The 18,013-nt window shown below is 40.3% G+C and overlaps 2 protein-coding genes across 3 annotated transcripts; both read right to left on the bottom strand.

Moving 5' to 3' along the window:
* Window positions 1-372: 372 nt before the first annotated feature.
* On the bottom strand, window positions 373-10,681 carry sdr16c5a (short chain dehydrogenase/reductase family 16C, member 5a). 2 transcript variants are annotated; one of them, XM_062987967.1, is made up of 7 exons: window positions 10,653-10,681; window positions 8,005-8,346; window positions 7,421-7,552; window positions 6,729-6,828; window positions 5,030-5,174; window positions 4,103-4,228; window positions 373-2,265 (listed from the first exon to the last, which is right to left on the bottom strand). In XM_062987967.1, the coding sequence occupies exons 2-7, from the start codon at window positions 8,323-8,325 to the stop codon at window positions 2,169-2,171; spliced, it is 921 nt and encodes a 306-aa protein (XP_062844037.1). In that variant the 5' UTR covers window positions 8,326-8,346; window positions 10,653-10,681; the 3' UTR covers window positions 373-2,168. The 2 variants fall into 2 exon arrangements, with proteins under 2 accessions (XP_062844037.1, XP_062844036.1); XM_062987966.1 differs by lacking the exon at window positions 10,653-10,681 and adding an exon at window positions 9,415-9,667.
* A 1,901-nt stretch (window positions 10,682-12,582) lies between these two features.
* Window positions 12,583-16,658, bottom strand: penka (proenkephalin a). The gene is made up of 3 exons (XM_062987861.1): window positions 16,436-16,658; window positions 15,124-15,267; window positions 12,583-13,161 (listed from the first exon to the last, which is right to left on the bottom strand). The coding sequence occupies exons 2-3, from the start codon at window positions 15,262-15,264 to the stop codon at window positions 12,682-12,684; spliced, it is 621 nt and encodes a 206-aa protein (XP_062843931.1). The 5' UTR covers window positions 15,265-15,267; window positions 16,436-16,658; the 3' UTR covers window positions 12,583-12,681.
* Window positions 16,659-18,013: the final 1,355 nt, after the last annotated feature.

Raw genomic sequence — 18,013 nt, 5'->3', positions numbered from 1 at the left:
TATTAGGATTTTTAGTTAATGCTTACACAAGATTCATCAGTTCAGGTTTTTAATATCAAACACAGTCATGGGCAATTTTGACACGGGGAGAACATGCAAACTCCACATAGAAAGGACCCAGACCGCTTCACCTGGGAATCGAACCCAGGACCATCTCGTTGTGGGGCGACAGTGCTACCCACCGAGCCACCGTGCCGCCTGATTAACGAATAAAGCTGGATTTTTTAAAAAATTTATGAGTTATTAAACTATATGGTAGATACTACCCCACATCCCCCAAATTATTTTGGTCCATAATATTAGTTATTAAGTTATTTAAAGATTCCGATTTTTTAAAACCTTTTTATTAAATGTATAAGACAGGACACACTAAAAGTTAAATACAAGCAAATATTGATTCACTTGTCTTTATTATTTCACAGCAGTAATAACAAGTCACAGAAAAAAAAAAGTGAGTTAGTTTGTCCATTCACATCAACCCCCATTATTTGTTTAATTATTTCTGCTCCTTTTTAAAAAAATATAATGACATTATAAGACAATAAGAATGACCTGAAGGACTGGACCGATACATAAACAAGTGTAGTGACTTAATGATTATAGGGACCTGAGTTTACTGTGAAGCCCACTAGAGGGCGCCACGACACCAGCTTTAGTCCTGCAGATTTGAAATAAAAGATACAGAAAGCTGGGAAGGAAATCCACGGCCACGCCACGTCCCACAGTGTTTACCCACTGATAAAAGTTTACACACCATTGCATTATTTTGATTTTTACAGGCTAATATTAAAATGGAACATTATTTAATGTATAATAATGCTTACCTTTCTTTTAATAGATTTTAACAGGCTAATATTCACAAGAAAACACATTTAACAGCTTTTAATAGTGTTTAAAAAAGCATTTAATAAAAAAAAGAATACAGGGAAGGTTTGGCTCAGGATTAGCTCAGGTTTACTCAGGACTGGATCATGTTTAGGCATAAGCAGCAAATAAGGTTGAACACTGAACCACCACTGAATCATATAAAGACAATAAAAGCAAGAATGATATAAATGTGGGTGTTAAAAGTTGTGAAAACACTCGAGTGTGCCGAGCAGAATCAGCAGTTTAACGTACATAAAAAATCCTTCAAACATCCTGAGTGACGTAAAAGCGAGATCAGTTCAATTAGTGGTAACGAGCTGAAGCGTATAAAAGATGAAATGGCTTCGATCATGCGCATTAATACTCACATACTGATAAACATGAAGTAAACAAAGCTTTTCAAGTCCAACATACATGATCCAACATACACTGACCGGACAAAAGTATTCGGACACTTAACCTGTGTGATCTTGTCAGCTATAACATCATCTGCTCTTTTGAGGCTTCTCACTAGACTTTAAAGCACGTCTGTGGAAATTTGTACCCGTTCAGTCAGACTGTATTTGTATGGTTAAGTTGATGTTCCGGTTCGTACCGAAGCTGTTCAGTGAAGGCTTTGGTCCTCGGTTCGAAACTTGTTGTTGCCACCGGTCGGCTGGGCGCCATCTAGCGAGCATAATTGACAGTGCCTGCAGCAGACACGTCTCTGCTAGGGCGGGATGACCGGACTATGTGGGTGGGTCTTCAAACGCTGTGTAAGGACCCTGACTGGTGGATAGAGGCACCTGTGCAGAGTGCATGGGTGAAAAAGGTATAATAAAAAGAGGGCGTCCCAATACTTTTGTCCATATAGTGGAATTAAAACATAAACAGGGAAACTTTACTGAGATTTTCTCCTATTAAATGGTCCCAAAATACAATCGGACAGACATTACAATGCACAGATTATTATTATTTAGCCAAGCGTCCTGCTATAAAGAATTACGGGACATGTCAGAGGTGAAGAACACCACCTACAAAGAGTCCAGTGACCTCCACCAGTCTCCACCAGTATGAGATGTCCAACAAGCTCATGGTCATGTAGGTTATTAAGTTTTATGTTTACTTAAAATACACTTTTTTACATTTTGGACTCAATGATTTCAGGTTCCTTTTTTCCACACAATTTAAAAAAACATTAAAATGAAGCTTTGTAAACATGTGTGAGCTTTTTTTCTTGACACTCGGTTAGATCCACATCGCGTTTAGTAAAAAAACAACTTCAAGTATCACGATTCGGCGGCCGATTCGAACCTACGAGCTCAATCGTCTTTCTTTGGTCGTCCTTTGAAAGAGTCCATGAAGTTAAACGCTCCGAAGTACACGCCCAGCATTATCGCTGCCCTAAAAGGCAAGAAACTGTAAAAGAAACAAAACCAAACAATTATGACACGACGTGCCTCGGTACGGCGGTTATTGTGTAACGACGTGACAGAAGCTATAACGAGACGACACCATGACAGCGAAGAGGAACCTGTTAAACACGTTCTTGTGAAGTAACGAGTCAGCAGAACATCAACGGCGGTGATATCCAGGAAGATCTCATATAAGAATATTAAACAATGTCCTCAAAGATGAAGAGACGTCTTAAATGTAGGTAAACGTGGCGTTCGTATAAACACAGCTGGTACAAATGTGTCTGAATGACCGAATGCAATCTAAGAACCAATACAAAAAGGTGTGGCACTAATAAAGCACCTTTTATTGCTGATAACACAGGGGACGTTGGGGACGTTGGGGACATCGGAGACAACGGGTACAGGGTATCACACATCCACCTTCAGATCCAGGGCGATGTGACGCTTGCTTGACTGTAAACAATGTGAACTATTTAAGTTATGTTAGACTGTCGGGTATAAAATGAAAGGCATGTAGGCTGTAATCTGATTCTCTAAGATGCAAATATGATCACCATTGTTTTCTAATTACGATATTTAAATAGGCCGGCACAGGGGCACGGTGAGTAGCACTGTCACCTTACAGGTGGAGCAGTCCGGGTCCTTTATGTGTGGAGTTTGCATGTTCTCCCTTTGCCTGTGTGGGTTTCCTCCCACAGTCCAAAGACATGGGAGATACAAAAGTGCCCTACGGGTGAGTGTGTGTTTGCCCAGTGATGGACTGGCGACCTGTCCTGGGTGTTCCCTACCTATCGCACAGTGAATTGCACCCACCGTGACCCTGACCAGGACAAAGCAGTGGTACAACAGACAATGAATGAATGAATGAATATTCAAATATTATTTTTATTTATTATATTATAATAATTATTATATATTTATTTATTATATTATAATAATTATATAATTATTTATTATATTATAATAATTATTACATATTTATTTATTATATTATAATAATTATTATATTCATTTATTATATTATAATAATTATTACATATTTATTTATTATATTATAATAATTATTATATATTCATTTATTATATTATTATTATATAATATTATTATATATTTATTTATTATATTATTATTATATTATATTGTTATATATTTATTTATTATACCATTATTATATTGTTATATATTTATTATACTATTATTATATTATAATAATTGTTATATATTTATTTATTATAATAATGAATATTTAGTTATTTATTATATTATTATTATATTATAATAATTATTATTACCTGCCAGTGTTGGGTTCTCACACAAAGCTGTAACATGTATGGAGAGCCACGCTAATACACACAATCTGACCTTCCCTCCCTCAAACAGGGATAATTGTGTTCGTGTGGACGCCCGGTCAGGTGGGTAGCTCTGCTAAGAATGCTGGGAACACTCTGCAGTGGTGTTCTAGCACCTTTCGGTGGTATCAGTTGTAGCCTAGAGGTTAAAACACTGGACTAGAAATAGAAAGGTCACTGGTTCAAGCCCCACCACTGCCAGGTTGCCACTGACCCTTATTTGCTTAGACAGTGTACTGTCATTCTACTGTTTTGGATAAAGGCATCTGCTAAGCTAAGTTTCCTGTCATGTTACTTTCTCTGCTATCGTACTGCAGGCAATAATCTGGGTATCGTGATGACACTACACACACCCTATAGAAACTATAGATGAGCCAAAAACATAAAAGAAACATTCTTGGTATGTAGGTTAAGCTGATAGAGTCACATTTAAAGCCCCGCTGCAGGTTAAACGCATGCAATTCTTCTCCAGCTTTCACACATTCTTACCTTTTTAGGAAGACTAAAAAGTACAAGCTGCGCGGCATTAACAGGTAGGTCTGGTCTGTCAGAATGCCGTTGATGATCTTCTTTGCTACGTACTCTGGTTCCAAGATGGGAAGCAAATAAGGCCACCTGAGAAAAACAAAACAGCAAACTGGTAGTTACTGGTTACACAAGATTCATCAGTTCAGGTTTAGTATCAAACACAGTCACGGACAATTTAGTGTCTCCAGTTTACCTCACTTGCAAACCGGAGCTCCCGGAGGAAACCCACACAGACACGGGGAGAACATGCAAACTCCACACAGAAAGGACCCGGACCGCTCCACCTGGGAATCGAACCCAGGACCTTCATGCTGTGAGGCGACAGTGCCACTCACCGAGCCATTCCCATTCTATTTCAAATAATGTTTCCCTTTTTCTCTCAATCTAGTCATATCCAATTACCCTGGTTATATATCTCTGACACATATGCAGGTGCCAATCGCTTCTTTTCGCCAGCCTGTGGCGGGTTCACACAGAGATCAGTATTGCGCACGGAGAGTCATGCACCGTTCTTCATTGTACACCGTCTGTGCAGCGCCATCGACCTGCCAGCAGAGGTCGTTATTGCAGCAGCGATGAGAAATCAGACGTCAATCAGACGTCAGGCAATCGTGTCTGCTTGTAGGCATCTGATCGACCAATAGCAGAGCTGAGATTTAAACTTGTCTGATCGAGATTTTAGTAGGGATCGAATCTCTGCAGTGCTGTCGGCCGACTGGGCGCACACACAGACGTGATTGGATATGTCTGACGACCATGCGAGGCTGGGGATTGGCGCCCAGTCTTACGCCCACGACCCAGACCAACGTAAAGAGGATGATGAAGATATAAAAATAAAATAAAAAAATTAATCATTATTGGATCATTTCTTCCTCACTGATTACTCACTTGGTGCTGCAGCCGTCGAACATGCCCGTGTTGATGAAGTACGGACACACTATCGTGGTCCTGATGCCGTCCTTTCCGGAAGCCATTAGCTCCAGAGCCATGGATTCAGCAAAACCCACGGCAGCGAATTTACTCGAACAGTAATCTAGAACCAGAGAAACACAGGGGGACTGAGAAACTATATGCTATATGGCCAAAAGTATTCGGACACCTGACTAAGAGCTGGTCGGACGCCCATTTCAAAAACAGAGCGACGTGTGTGTGATCTATTCAGCTAGAACAACAGCTGCTCTTTTGAGACTTCTCACAAGACTTTGAAGTATGGCTGTGGGAATTTGTGCCCGTTCAGTCAAAAGATGAGTTATAGGAGCAATTATTACACAGAAACTGAAATCTTCATAAAGAAACGGCTTTACTATGGAATGCAACCAACTGCAGGTACGAACTATTCATGCTAGCAGCAAAGTCTCATTTTTGTTTCGTGTTATGAAACCAGCACGTGATCCCATCATGCTCCAGTTCTCTAACAGGTGAAGAGGTGAACCGGAGGGGAGCCTTAAAACATCTCAACAATCCATTATTGCTCAATCAGAGAGATCACACTGTTACCAGTCTATAAAAGTTCATTATCGACGACTCACAGAGTGTCACGCAGGTATTTCTGTGTATGGTAAATCCCCCATAATAACATAAATACAGGAAACAGAACAGGTTCAAATCCCACTCTGTGAACCTGAGGGGGTCCAGACGACTGCATGAAGTTTTCTTACTTTTCACCGAGACATTTTCCCAGACAGCAGGACTGACTTAAAATCCTGGGGTGTCAGTGACACGATAATTTACAGTCTATTCATTCATTTATTCATTTTTAAATCATGCTTTTTATTTTATCTAATTCTTGCCGTTTTATGCTTTTATTTTAATTGTTGTATTTGTGCCATTTTCTGTCCTGTAAAGCTGCTGCTGTATGAAAGGGGCTATATAAATAACATTATTATTATTATTATTGTAACTATAATTATAATTATTAAAATGATTATCTTATTATTATTACTATTATTATCATATTGTTATTATTATTACTATCATAATTATTGTTAATATTACTGTTATTGTCATTATATTATTATTACCATTATTATTATATCATTATTATATTATAATATTATTATTACTTATAGTATTACTATTAGCATTGTTATATTATTTTCATTATTTTTAATATTACTATTATTAATAATTATAATTATCATACTTATTATCATGCTATTATTATTATTATATTATTATAATAAGCATCATTATTATATTATCATTATTATTGTATCATTATATAATAATAATAATAACATATTTTTTTATTATTATTATTCCTTTTGCTTTTATCATCATTATCATATTATTATCATCATTATTATTATTACTATTTTAAAATTAATACAAAGGTTTAGATTTATAAACACAATCCAGTCAATCACACTGTTTAAGTCAGAGCTGATCTGTAGAGACACTAAACCTTTGAACCCTGAACCTTCACCCCACTGTTCCCTGACCTGTGTGTGTGTGTGTACTCAGTCAGGATGGTTGTGTAACAGGTTGTTTTCGGCTCTGCCGTCTGTACCTCTCACCCCGAGCCTTCAGGATAAACTTCACCTTTTAAACTTCAGGTAAATATGAGGACGGGAGCTGTGGGCGTTACCTGCGAGTCCATTCACACCAATCAGACCAGCAGAACTGGCGATGCACACCAGGTGACCGTGGTTCTTCTCTGTCATCGCCGGAAGGAAAGCCTTGTACATCTAAAACACACACACACACACACACACACACACACAAGTAAGGAATTATACATTCCAAACCCCTTTACTAGGGTGAATCCCATTCTACATACACTATATGGCCAAAAGTATGTGGACACCGGACCATGAGCTTGTCAGACTTCCCGTTCTAAATCCATCTGCATTTCTATTGAAGCCTTTCTACAATACAATACTTTGGAGTGTATCTGTGGGAATTTGTGCCCATTCAGTCAATAGAGTGAGTGAGGTCAGGCAATAATGTTGGAAGAGAAGGGAAGACCTAGCCCACAGTCAGAGTTTAATTCATCCCAGAAGTGTTGAGTTGGGTTGAGAAAGAGAAAAGGGAAAGGTTGTAGTTTCCTTCTTCTAAGTCTCTGTGCATGAGCAATAAATCAGAAATCCTTCGTTTCAGGTCCATGAAGCACGACAGAACAACAGCAGTCGTGATCGTGAACTACAGGGTGCTGGACTCACAGACCCCCAGGTACAAGTGTTCGCCGCTCATTATAGACAACGGTTACAGGCTACACTTGTGTTTAACACCCTGTCTGACCTAAATACCACACACTGTGTTAAATAGTGCGCTAATTACCCAGAAATGAGCCATGGCGTTGACCCTGAGGGTCTTTTCTACAAGGGCATCTGAAGAATCCATGAACTTCTTGCCGGTGACGATGCCGGCATTGTTTATGAGGATTGTGACATCTCCGACTTCCTGTTTCACCTGCACAAAGCAATAAATATCAGACAGATCAACTAAAAATAAGCATTTTTAGGACTCACTACCTTCAATTAACATGGATCAAAAATTCATTTTAGACAAATTAATGCATAATTAAGCTTTAATGTAGCCACGTTTGGTGTTTAGGTGGCACTGGGGTCCAGGGTTCGAATCCCCAGAGGTGCTACTGGCCGATCAGGCATCTACATACAGACGTGATTGGATGTGCCTGAGAAATTGGTCCTGTACAGGGTGTGTTACTGCATAGCGGACCCACTGCGTCCCCGACCAGGATAAAGTGGAGGCAAAACATGAAAATTAAATGTTCAAGGTCCTTAACCCGCTGTCACTGGGCTCGCCTCACTAAATTGGGGATTGGGAATTGATTAAATGACACTGTTATGTGTAAAAACTGACCGGATCACAATCATTGACCACATCTGGACCTGATGTACCTGCTCGGCCACTCTGTAGACCTCGTCCCTGTCGCTGCAGTCGGCCCGGTAGCAGTGGACGCTCCGAGCGCCCCTCTCTTTAACCGCGCGCGCCGTCTCCTTCACCCCCTCCGGGTTAATGTCCCACAGCACCAGTCTGACGTCCATCCCGGCGAACTCCAGAGCCATGAGGCGACCGATCCCGCTCCCCGCGCCCGTGATCAGCACCGTCTCTCCCGCCACGCTCTTCCTCCCCGCGGGTAAGAAGAACTTAACAAACGCCTCCAGCATACAGCAGACAGAGAGGACCAGTACGCGCAGAGTCTCCAGGATGAAATTCATGGCGGGAGGCGTCCGGGCGACCTGGCGGAGGGAGATAACGTCAGACACGCTGATGCCAGTGTGAGAAGGTTCTGATGTTTAAGCAGCAGAGGACGAGAGTGAGAGTGTTATCGAAAACAACATCACAGATGCCACAACGCCAAAACAAAACATATCAAAGATGTTTACAATCACTATTTCTCTTGCAGACGTTTATCTGTAGCACTCAGGTGGTGCAGAGGTAAATTACTCTAGCCTACTACTGCTGAGATCCAGGTTCAAATCCCCAGTCGGTCGAGCATCTACATACAGTCATGATTGCCAAAGATTGAAGGGCGTATGGTCGAGTCCCTGCAGTAGATTACAGTCATGCCCTGAATGTGTGGATTTGAAAGCACAAAGCACAATTGATGGTAATAATTGACATTTTACCATCCAATTATCAACAAAATCCCTCAGACCTTTGCTGTGCAACTCCAAATTGTAGTCGGGTACGTCTCGTTTGCTTTAATTATCCCTGAGACTCACAACTTACTATACGTTTAAGTCAAGGATCAGTCTGTGGCTCTCTAAGATGTAATTGCACAAGGGCCTCAAATTAGGGATGTAACGATTCACCACAAAATCGATTTGACATGTAAAATGAATCGATATTCACTTTAAACAGCAGAGGGCGCTGGCGCTATACACCTCACCTGGTTGGCGTCACGCCTGGTTGCCAGATTCGGGGTTTTTCAGCCTAATTGGGCTAAATTCTGAATTGTTTTGCATAGTTTGTACCTACCCCAGAAATAAAAGGACATTTATTTAGATAAATAAAAGATCATCACAAAAACAGGATTTGATTTTCTTATTTTTAAAGAGAAATAATAAAAGGAAACTTTGTCATAATTTGTCTTCAATTTCAGTTTAAAAAATCTGGAAAAAATCGTATCGTGAATCGCACTGCATCGTGGGTAAAGTGTATCGTTACATCCCTACCGCAAACCTTTTGACACATGAGAACCCGAGCACTAGCTTGAACCTTCCTGTGACTGCAACTATATCCGTTCAAAATAAAATCCACAACACAATAAATTGTGCAGAAAGTCAGGGGGTCTGAATACTTACTGACTCCACTGTGTACTGACTGTGTCTTCCTTTCCACCTGCTGTATCTCACGAGCTAGCTTCAAAACAAATCCAGTTCTTCCAGTCGCTTTAAACAATAACTGCACCTCTCCACGCAGCTAAACACACTACCGAAATTCAGCCGTACCTGTACTCTTACCCAAAACTAGCCAAGTCATATCTAGTCATGTCATATCTCATTTTTTATGTTTTATCACCGTTTTATCCTGGTCAGAGGCGCAGTGGATCCATCACTGACTGCAAGGCAGTAACGCACCCCAGATAGGGGGAGCTTCAGTCACCACCCCCCCAAAACACAGACTCACAGATGGCTGATAGCACCACTGGGGATTCAAACCTAATAATCACTAAATGCACACACTTCAGTAAAACATTTACAAATTTGTGCTCTTTCATAGTTTTATCATAGATTTTCTAAAAATATCCGGAGTAAAAACAACCCTATGTCATTTTAATTCCCTGTGCTTATCAGAAAGTACATGGAGCAGTTGTCTCTGTGCCAAGGCTGTTAAAAAACCCAGTCAGACGTGATCCTAAAACCACCAAAATATTTACATTCATTACCAGGCCAGTACATAAACCGCAGAGCTACCACACAGGAACATTACAGCTGATTTATACCAGATGTAAATATGATGATGTTATTAACACTTGGACAGAGAAAAGCAAAAGCAGGGGTTTGATTTCTGCACTGCACCCTATTTGCCCAAAATGTCAAACTCGCTTGGCTGTGGACAGTGTCACCTGTGTTCTTGCAGCTTCTTTAATGGTGTTTGGATTACAACTGACCTGGCCAGGTAAACTCATTGACGCGAGATGAAGCATGTTGTTCAAATCCCAAGTCATGACAAGTCACGAAACACAGGTGAGCCGAAATATCGCGATACTTGATCAGTAAACAATACAAAGTCTCGCGATATTTTAACACCTTATCAAATATATATATATATATATATATATATATATATATATATATAAATTGACTAATTAATTACGATTATTTTTTGTATTACTTTTTATTTTATTAAAAGTATTTTTTAATTTGTTACGTTTTTAAATAACATGCTGTCAATATAGTCGAATGTAGGGTCGAATGTCCTCTTAAACACAAAGTTACCTCTAAGTTAACAATAAAATATTTGTATTTTAATTATTTTCAGATTTTAATGACGCATTAAGCATTATAAATAAGAATAAATCTGATTGATTCGCTCTTACCTGCTGCTTTTGGTTCTCACAGTCCTGAGCCGATATGCAACTTCACCTCACTCACGCAACGGTTGTAGGTCACATGACTTTACGGCCGGGGTGAGTCTCAAATCGATCTCAAGTTATAACCTTATGCACTACACCGATACCTCAGCGTTGCCTGCTCGGCAGTACCCGGATATCGTTCTCGTTCAACAGTACAGTCGATTTACCGTTTGACTTTGTTTTGGTCTTTTCAAGCATACTACATAGCCAAAAGTATATGGACGTCCCATTTAAATAGATTAATTAACCTAACGTATACAAAATTAGTTATATAAAATGAATTCTAGGCTTTGTGGCTAACAGTGGTTTGACGTGTTTGGTGTAAAGAAACCTCAATCCCAATGAACACATTTGGGATGTATGGAAACATCAGTCATGAACAAGGACTACTAGTTGAAGATTGATAGATAGAATATGAAGATGTTCATAAACTTTTGGTCACTTGTCTTTACTGTGGCAGCTGTTAACCACAGCACCTGTGTAAACAGGTTTTATGTCCCCACCAACCCAGTACCCTAACCATTTGGCTCTCGGCTATCCTCATAAATAGTTTTCTTTAAGCCCTACTATTACAATTTAACCAAGTTTAGAAATAGGCTCACATTTCTCATGTACTACACCAACTACCAACAAATACTAGCTCGTTTCATAGAATAAATTGGAAGTTTTACTCTGACTGTGTGTAATGAGTTCTCCCCAGTGCGCACTTGGGTTTTGAAGGACTTCTATTCTCATACTCAGCAAATGACACTGGAGTAGAAGATCTGAGCAGCAAGATTTTTCTTTAAAAGAACTTGATGTTCTAAAAGGATGTATTGGTACATCAGTCACGAACAAGGCCTACTAGTCCAACATGTTCTCTTTTTAGAAGTTAAAAATGCATTCGGCTGGGATTTCTAAACCGTACACAATGCCAATCCATCGCCTGCCTCGTCAGCCCCACCACACGATGCAGCCAATCATGTCTGCATGTAGACGCTCGATTGATAGCAATGCTGGGGATTCAAACCCTGGAACCTGGAGGTAGTGGGCTAGCGTAATGCATTGTAAGATGCATTTTAAAAGGTTGCATGGAAATGAATGAGATTTTCTAGACCTATAGGCTAATTTTTATTGGTTTGTTATAAGTTTGTTAAAATTTCTCTCCTCCAAAATACTAATTTCTCTAAAATGATATTTATATATCAGTTTTGCTTAAGCAATTTAAGATTATTAGTGTTGACAGCACAGTTATAATGATCTTTCTGTAATGGTTACCATACTGTCAACATGTCCAGTTCTGCTCTGTGATCCTATTAGTGATCAGCAAAAACACACACAGTTTATGCCTTGCAAATATAATTTTTACTGCATTTAACATGTTTTTTTCCACACATCACTTGGCACGACTTCACAATTAGCTAATGTGTTTTGTGTTGAGTTACATCCATAAATAAGACCCAAAGAGTTTCACACATCATCACATCGATTGGCACTAATTACACGTACTGTTTAGACTGGAGTGTGTGGTTTGGAATGATTCTTATTGTTATTCAAATTATTCGTCTGAACTTCCTCCTCTGTTACACCACTTACCTGCATGTTCTCTATCACCACATCCACAAACCTCCTCTTCTACTGTTTGTATATTTTTAACCATCAGATTTTCAGAAAACCCAAAACAAACTCACACAGATTCAAATTCATGAACTTGTAAATGTTGCAATAATTCAGTCACAGAAAAATAAGCAGTTGTGGGAATTATTAAAATTATGATTGAAATGCATGTGTATGTAAACTTTTGATTGTAAACGATTCAATTTGTTTGTGCCTGTGAATCGATTCCGCTTTTGATTAACTTAAGAGTCGTTCAAAGAATCACTTGCGAATCTCCCATCATTAAAGCAGGCAGAACAAGCAACAGCACGTATTTATTCATTTACAACAAATAAATCAAGAAGGTCACAAGATGCGCACACAGTCGGGATCGTTTCACGAGGATGAGCGTCCAGTTCTAATCCATGAAGCCGCCGTATCTCTTTTGCGTTTGGGGCAGCACACTCTCCGTTCCCTCCCTCCAGCGTTTGTGTAGGCCGTAGGATTTAGGTCCCTCGACCCACTGCGGCCTGCCCACTCTTGGCATGAATCCGCCATACCGCTTCTGGAGTTCTCTACCCACCTCGCTGGGGCCTGCGTCCACCATTAGGATCTCCTTTAGGATGTCCAGCTTCTCCAGCTCTCCGTCAGCCTCCTTGTTCTTGGAGTAGGCGTCATACTTGCTTGCATCTTCCAGGTCGTCTGAAGACTTTTTCATCATGAACCCGCCATAGCGCTTCATAAAGCCGCCGTATTTTTTAGCGAGGAGATGCTCAGGATTCACAGGTTCTGCTTCCGGATTACCGACGGCGACCAGGTTGTCTTCGGATGACAGAGCGTTTTTGCAGAGCTCCAGATCCCTCAGGTTCACGTCGCTTCCACACTCCAGTGTGCAGAGCTAAAGAGAAACAAGAAAAGCTGATCAGGAGCATTTTCCACTCCTAAATTCACCCCTCCAAAAAGACTTCAAACCTTTGTATTAAGGGTGCAAAGATTATTGATTTGGGCTTCAATCATAGCAGTGAATTCACGGTAGGCATGACGACCTGCTGAGATATCTACAGCGACTGGAAATGGTCTGTGGTCTGTACGGGGAGGGGGACAGTAATAATGGGGCTCTTTGTATCATTTACATTTTCAGCATTTAGCAGACGTTTTTATCCAAAGCGACTTACACAATGAGCAATTGAGGGTTAAGGGCCTTGCTCAGGGACCCAACAGTGGCAACTAGGTGGTGGCGGGGCTTGAACCGGCAACCTTCTGTTTACTAGTCCAGTACTTTAACCACTGAGCTATCACTGGCCCTATCAGACAGTTTTGGTTACAGCGGTGACGCCCTGACCAGTCAACCTTGATCCCAGTTAAATTTTAGCGATTCAAGCTAACTGAATGAGACACAGACACCATACCTGTCAGTCCTGGTACTTAAAGTGTGGATTCTGTGCTGGTCAGTCCCAGTAAATGAGGAATGGCCTCTGTACTTGTCAATCCCATTACATGAGGTTTGGATTCTGACCTGGTCAGTCTGAGTAAATGGGGAATGTGCCAGTACTTGAAGAGCAGATTCTGCTTTTGTCAGTCCCAGTAAATGAGGATTTGCCTCTGTACTGGTCAGTCTGAATAAATGAGATGCTGATTCTGTACTGGTCAGTCCCAGTGAATGAGGAATGGCCTTTCTACCTGTCAATCCCAGTAAATGAGGAATGGCCTCTGTACCAGTCAGTCCCAATAAATAAAGCTTGGCTTATGTACTGGTCAACCCCAGTAAATGAGAAATCACCTCTGTACTGGTCAATCCCAGTAAATGAGGAATGGCCCCTCTACTTGTCAATCCCAGTAAATAAGGATTTGCCTCTGTACTGGTCAGTCCAAGTAAATAAGCATGGCTTCCTGGTACTTAAGGTGTGGATTCTGTTTTGGTCAATCCCAGTAAATGAAGAATGGCCTCTGTACTGGTCAGTCCCAGTAATTGGGGAATTCCCTCTCTACTGGTCAGTCCCAGTACTTAAGGAATCACCTCTGTACTGGTCAGTCCCACTGATTAAAGCAAGGCCTCTGTACTTGTTGAAGTCCTGTTGAAGATGTGGTTTCTCCTCCAGATGCCACATGGAGCCTGAATGCTCGATCAATTCATTACTTGTAAATCTGAAGTCACACGAAGGTCCATAAACTTCACAGATTTTGGTTTATATCTCACGAGCGCCCATCATAAAGATAAGAGCCGCCCGCTCCCGATACCCCGCTGTAACCCAACAGGGGCTCAACACGAGCGGAGCAGAAGGACGAGGCATTAGTAACATTACTGAAGGCAATAACATCTGCACTAACAGTTTGGATAATAAAGACAAAGTGAAGGACTTGTAGCGAACGGCACCCACAGGAAACAACATCTGCCTAATACCCCCACTGCCTCGAAAAGCACTTAACAATAAAGAACTGAGCGCTCGTGGCTGCCGTCTGCTCGATCCGGCCCTGTTTTAGTACGACGCTTCACTTTTAAATCCTCCATATTTTACACAGTGCTTTAACACGAACTGTACGAGCCTTCAAATAATCGAGTTCAGGTGTTCCAGCCATACCCGTCGCTAACAGGAGTAATTAATGGCTTCCAAATTTGTGCCAAAGCCCTTTCCTCTAATGCCTCTGTGCACAATTTGAGGTCCATAAAGACACGGTTTGATATGTTTGGTATACAGGAAATATATAAATGTAACAGAGACACTGTGGGATGTTAATTTAGTCCTATTTACTTTGATGCCCTCCCACCTTCCCAAATCATGCGGAGGGTGGATTAGCAGCCCCTCTGTTTTAAGGGCAAGTGTAATGTCGGTAAATCAGGGGTGTGTGATTGCACTCGTACCCTGGTGCTGCTCTCCGCTTGCTGTCCCGCTAGTCCATACAGACAGAACGCGCACTCTCTGGTGCACTCGGCTCGCACCGTCACCGCCAAGCATCCGCCCAGGACCAGCACCCACCACAGGGTCACCATCATCACCGCCATGAGCTACAGGACAAAACCAGGTCAGACACATGATCACCACCCAAAAATCTTTTAGTTTTATACTTTAACTACACGATTCTGATCAAGTTCTGATCGCAGTTTATTCAAACACTATTCATTTGAAGTCCAAAGACCTGCAGTCAGGAGAACTGGAGCTACTAAAACCGTCCTAATGTGTGAGTTTGCAAAATCACTTTTTATTTTTTGAACTGAACTTTTGTTTTTGGCCTCAAACATCAAACTAATAATTTAGGTCATTACAAATCTTTCTGTGATTCAAACTGTATTAAATCAATTTAAAAATTATAATGCCAAATAAAGCGTAAGCTGACAAAATCATTCTGAAAAACAATCGTTCATTTCAGTCGCAACACAAAACTGGAAAAAAAAATCAGTTTCCTGTTGATTAGGAATCTTTAAATTATAAAGTTAAATAAGAAAATATTGCTTTTAAATTGGCTTCTTCTAATGATAAAATTATTTTAAAAACATAATATTAATGTAAATTTTTATTATTTGAATCGTGATTGTCCAGCGCTGCACTAAAAGCAAAAAATTATAATAAATAAATAAATAAATAAAATAAAATAAACAAACAACAAAAAAAATCAGTTTTCTGTTGATTTGAAATAAATAAATTATAAAGTTAAATAAGAAAATGTTGTTTCTAAATTGGCTGCTTCTAATATATAATTATTTTTAAAACAGAAGATAAATGTGAATTTTTATTATTTGAATCGTGATTGACTAACTCTGCACCAAAAGCAAATAAAGTTTCCTGTTGAATAAGAATCATTAAATTATAAAGGTAAACAATAAGAAATAAGAAATTAGAGGACTTTGCTTCTAAAGTCCTCTAATATATAATTATTTTTAAATAAAAGTAATTTTTTGTTGTTTGAATCATAACTGTACAGCGCTGCACAAAAGCAACAAATCTAAATGAATAAACACATTTTTTCCCTCTAAAACATTTTTCCACCCTATTAACACTAAAGGTTCTATGTAAGAACACTTTAACATTTTAAAGAACCTTTTAGAAAAGCTAAGATTAATTTTAAAAGTAATAATTATATCTATTACAACCCAAAACCCCTTAACTATGTTTTTATTTCTAATTTAGTAATTTCTGCAGCAGGTTTCGGTCTCCTCTCTCCTCTCTTCAGGTTACCTGGGGTCGTTCGAGAGCTCCTCCGAACCTGGACGTGATGAATGGATGAATTTTCAGCTCCCAGGATGATCTGGAGTGAAGAAAAGTCCGAGGGGTCGAGGTTGAACGAGGAACCTGCTCACACACACACACACACACTCACCCACTCACACACACACACAGAGTCAGTGCAGTGTGGTCAGCAGTGCCGAGGTTCTGGTCTGAACTCCTGCAGCAGTCTGAGAGAACATCACAGATACAGAGGCTTTAAAATGGGAACTCCACCCCCCCACACACACACACACACACCACACACCACCTAACGTGTACACACACACACACACACACACACACACACACACACACACACACCGACCACGCTCAAATAATGACGCATTTTCATCAGAAGCTAATTAGCTGCACAGTGAGAATTGGGTTTGGTTTCCATCAATTGTACATAAATTTATGTTAACCATGTTACACTATATGACCAAAAGTATGTGGACACCCCTTCAAATGATTCACCCATTCCTAGCAGGCATAAAATTAATGATATAAAATAACTCAGGGGCGTCTGGCTGTCTTATTAAAGCTGTTACCAATAACAGAGGGGGCATTTAGGATGGTACGTTACTCAACCCTGATTAACTGTGCTTACAATTTAAACACACATACCTGGTACGAGGGCTGAGGGGGGAACTGAAGTGTAGAGGGCAAAAAGAGTATTAAACAATAAACAAATTCTATTATATATACATACATACTTTTTTTGTAGTATTTTTATGCAAATTTGGCCTTAAGTGTCGCCTCGCAAGCAACATCAGCGGCTTTCTACATGCTGAAACAAGCTGTAACAGATAGGCAGAGGGTACGGGTCACAGTATTATGCTCAACTGCCGTGCCGTTATGCACTAGAAGCATGGAGCCACCTATGACTAACGGTGCTGCTTTCTTTAACTGGCAGTCTCTGCACCTCATTAAGCATTTACTCACTGCAGTTGCCCAATTTGTGTTTTCGCCACCCTCACAATCTGTAAGGTCAGTAAAAGATGACGTTTATCCTTTTATCTAACCATCCTGGAGGTGCATCTGTAGGTAGCACCAGGCGTTGGAGTGGCAGTTCACCTATTTCTTATTCTAGCTGCTACTATTTTTATAGACTTCCCTGTGCTTGGTCGTTGTAGAGAGCTTGGGTTGCCACTGGCTGGTGGATCGAGTAGCTGGCGTGGGTGGTGCTTGAGCTTTCATCCTTTTTGGCTTTTCTTCATGGTCATGTCTTTAGCTGGGGGCTGAAACACACTCAGCACGACACAGTGAGCCAGCGGTGAGGTGGCCATCAAAGCAGGTATTGGGTCAAATACACAAACACCACACTAGTGTTAATTTAGGGTAAACAAAAACAAGAATGAATAGGAAGGAACCCACTGATCTTTAGCTAATACTTTGCTGCAAACTTTCAGGCATATTACAAAAAAGAAACAAGGATCTGCACACCAACCTGACCAGCATGTTTTAGCTGTGAAGCATGGTGAAGAGTGCATCATGATTAGGGTCAGCATGAAGGATTGAACGTTCCTGTAGCTTAACAGAAGTTGGACG

Source organism: Trichomycterus rosablanca, chromosome 25, assembly GCF_030014385.1.
Source record: "Trichomycterus rosablanca isolate fTriRos1 chromosome 25, fTriRos1.hap1, whole genome shotgun sequence".
Lineage (NCBI taxonomy): Eukaryota > Metazoa > Chordata > Actinopteri > Siluriformes > Trichomycteridae > Trichomycterus > Trichomycterus rosablanca.
This window is presented reverse-complemented; position numbering and strand designations above follow the sequence as displayed.

Bases quoted from the DNA above. Each gene is read 5' to 3' on its own strand.
- penka (XM_062987861.1), bottom strand. From the start codon at position 15,264: ATGGCGGTGATGATGGTGACCCTGTGGTGGGTGCTGGTCCTGGGCGGA. The intron at 13,162-15,123 runs GTACGAGTGCAA...GTTTCTCTTTAG, and splicing joins AAGCGGAGAGCAGCACCAGG to CTCTGCACACTGGAGTGTGG.
- sdr16c5a (XM_062987967.1), bottom strand. From the start codon at position 8,325: ATGAATTTCATCCTGGAGACTCTGCGCGTACTGGTCCTCTCTGTCTGC. The intron at 7,553-8,004 runs GTACATCAGGTC...TGCTTTGTGCAG, and splicing joins TCTACAGAGTGGCCGAGCAG to GTGAAACAGGAAGTCGGAGA. The intron at 4,229-5,029 runs GTGAGTAATCAG...TGTTTTTCTCAG, and splicing joins TTCGACGGCTGCAGCACCAA to GTGGCCTTATTTGCTTCCCA.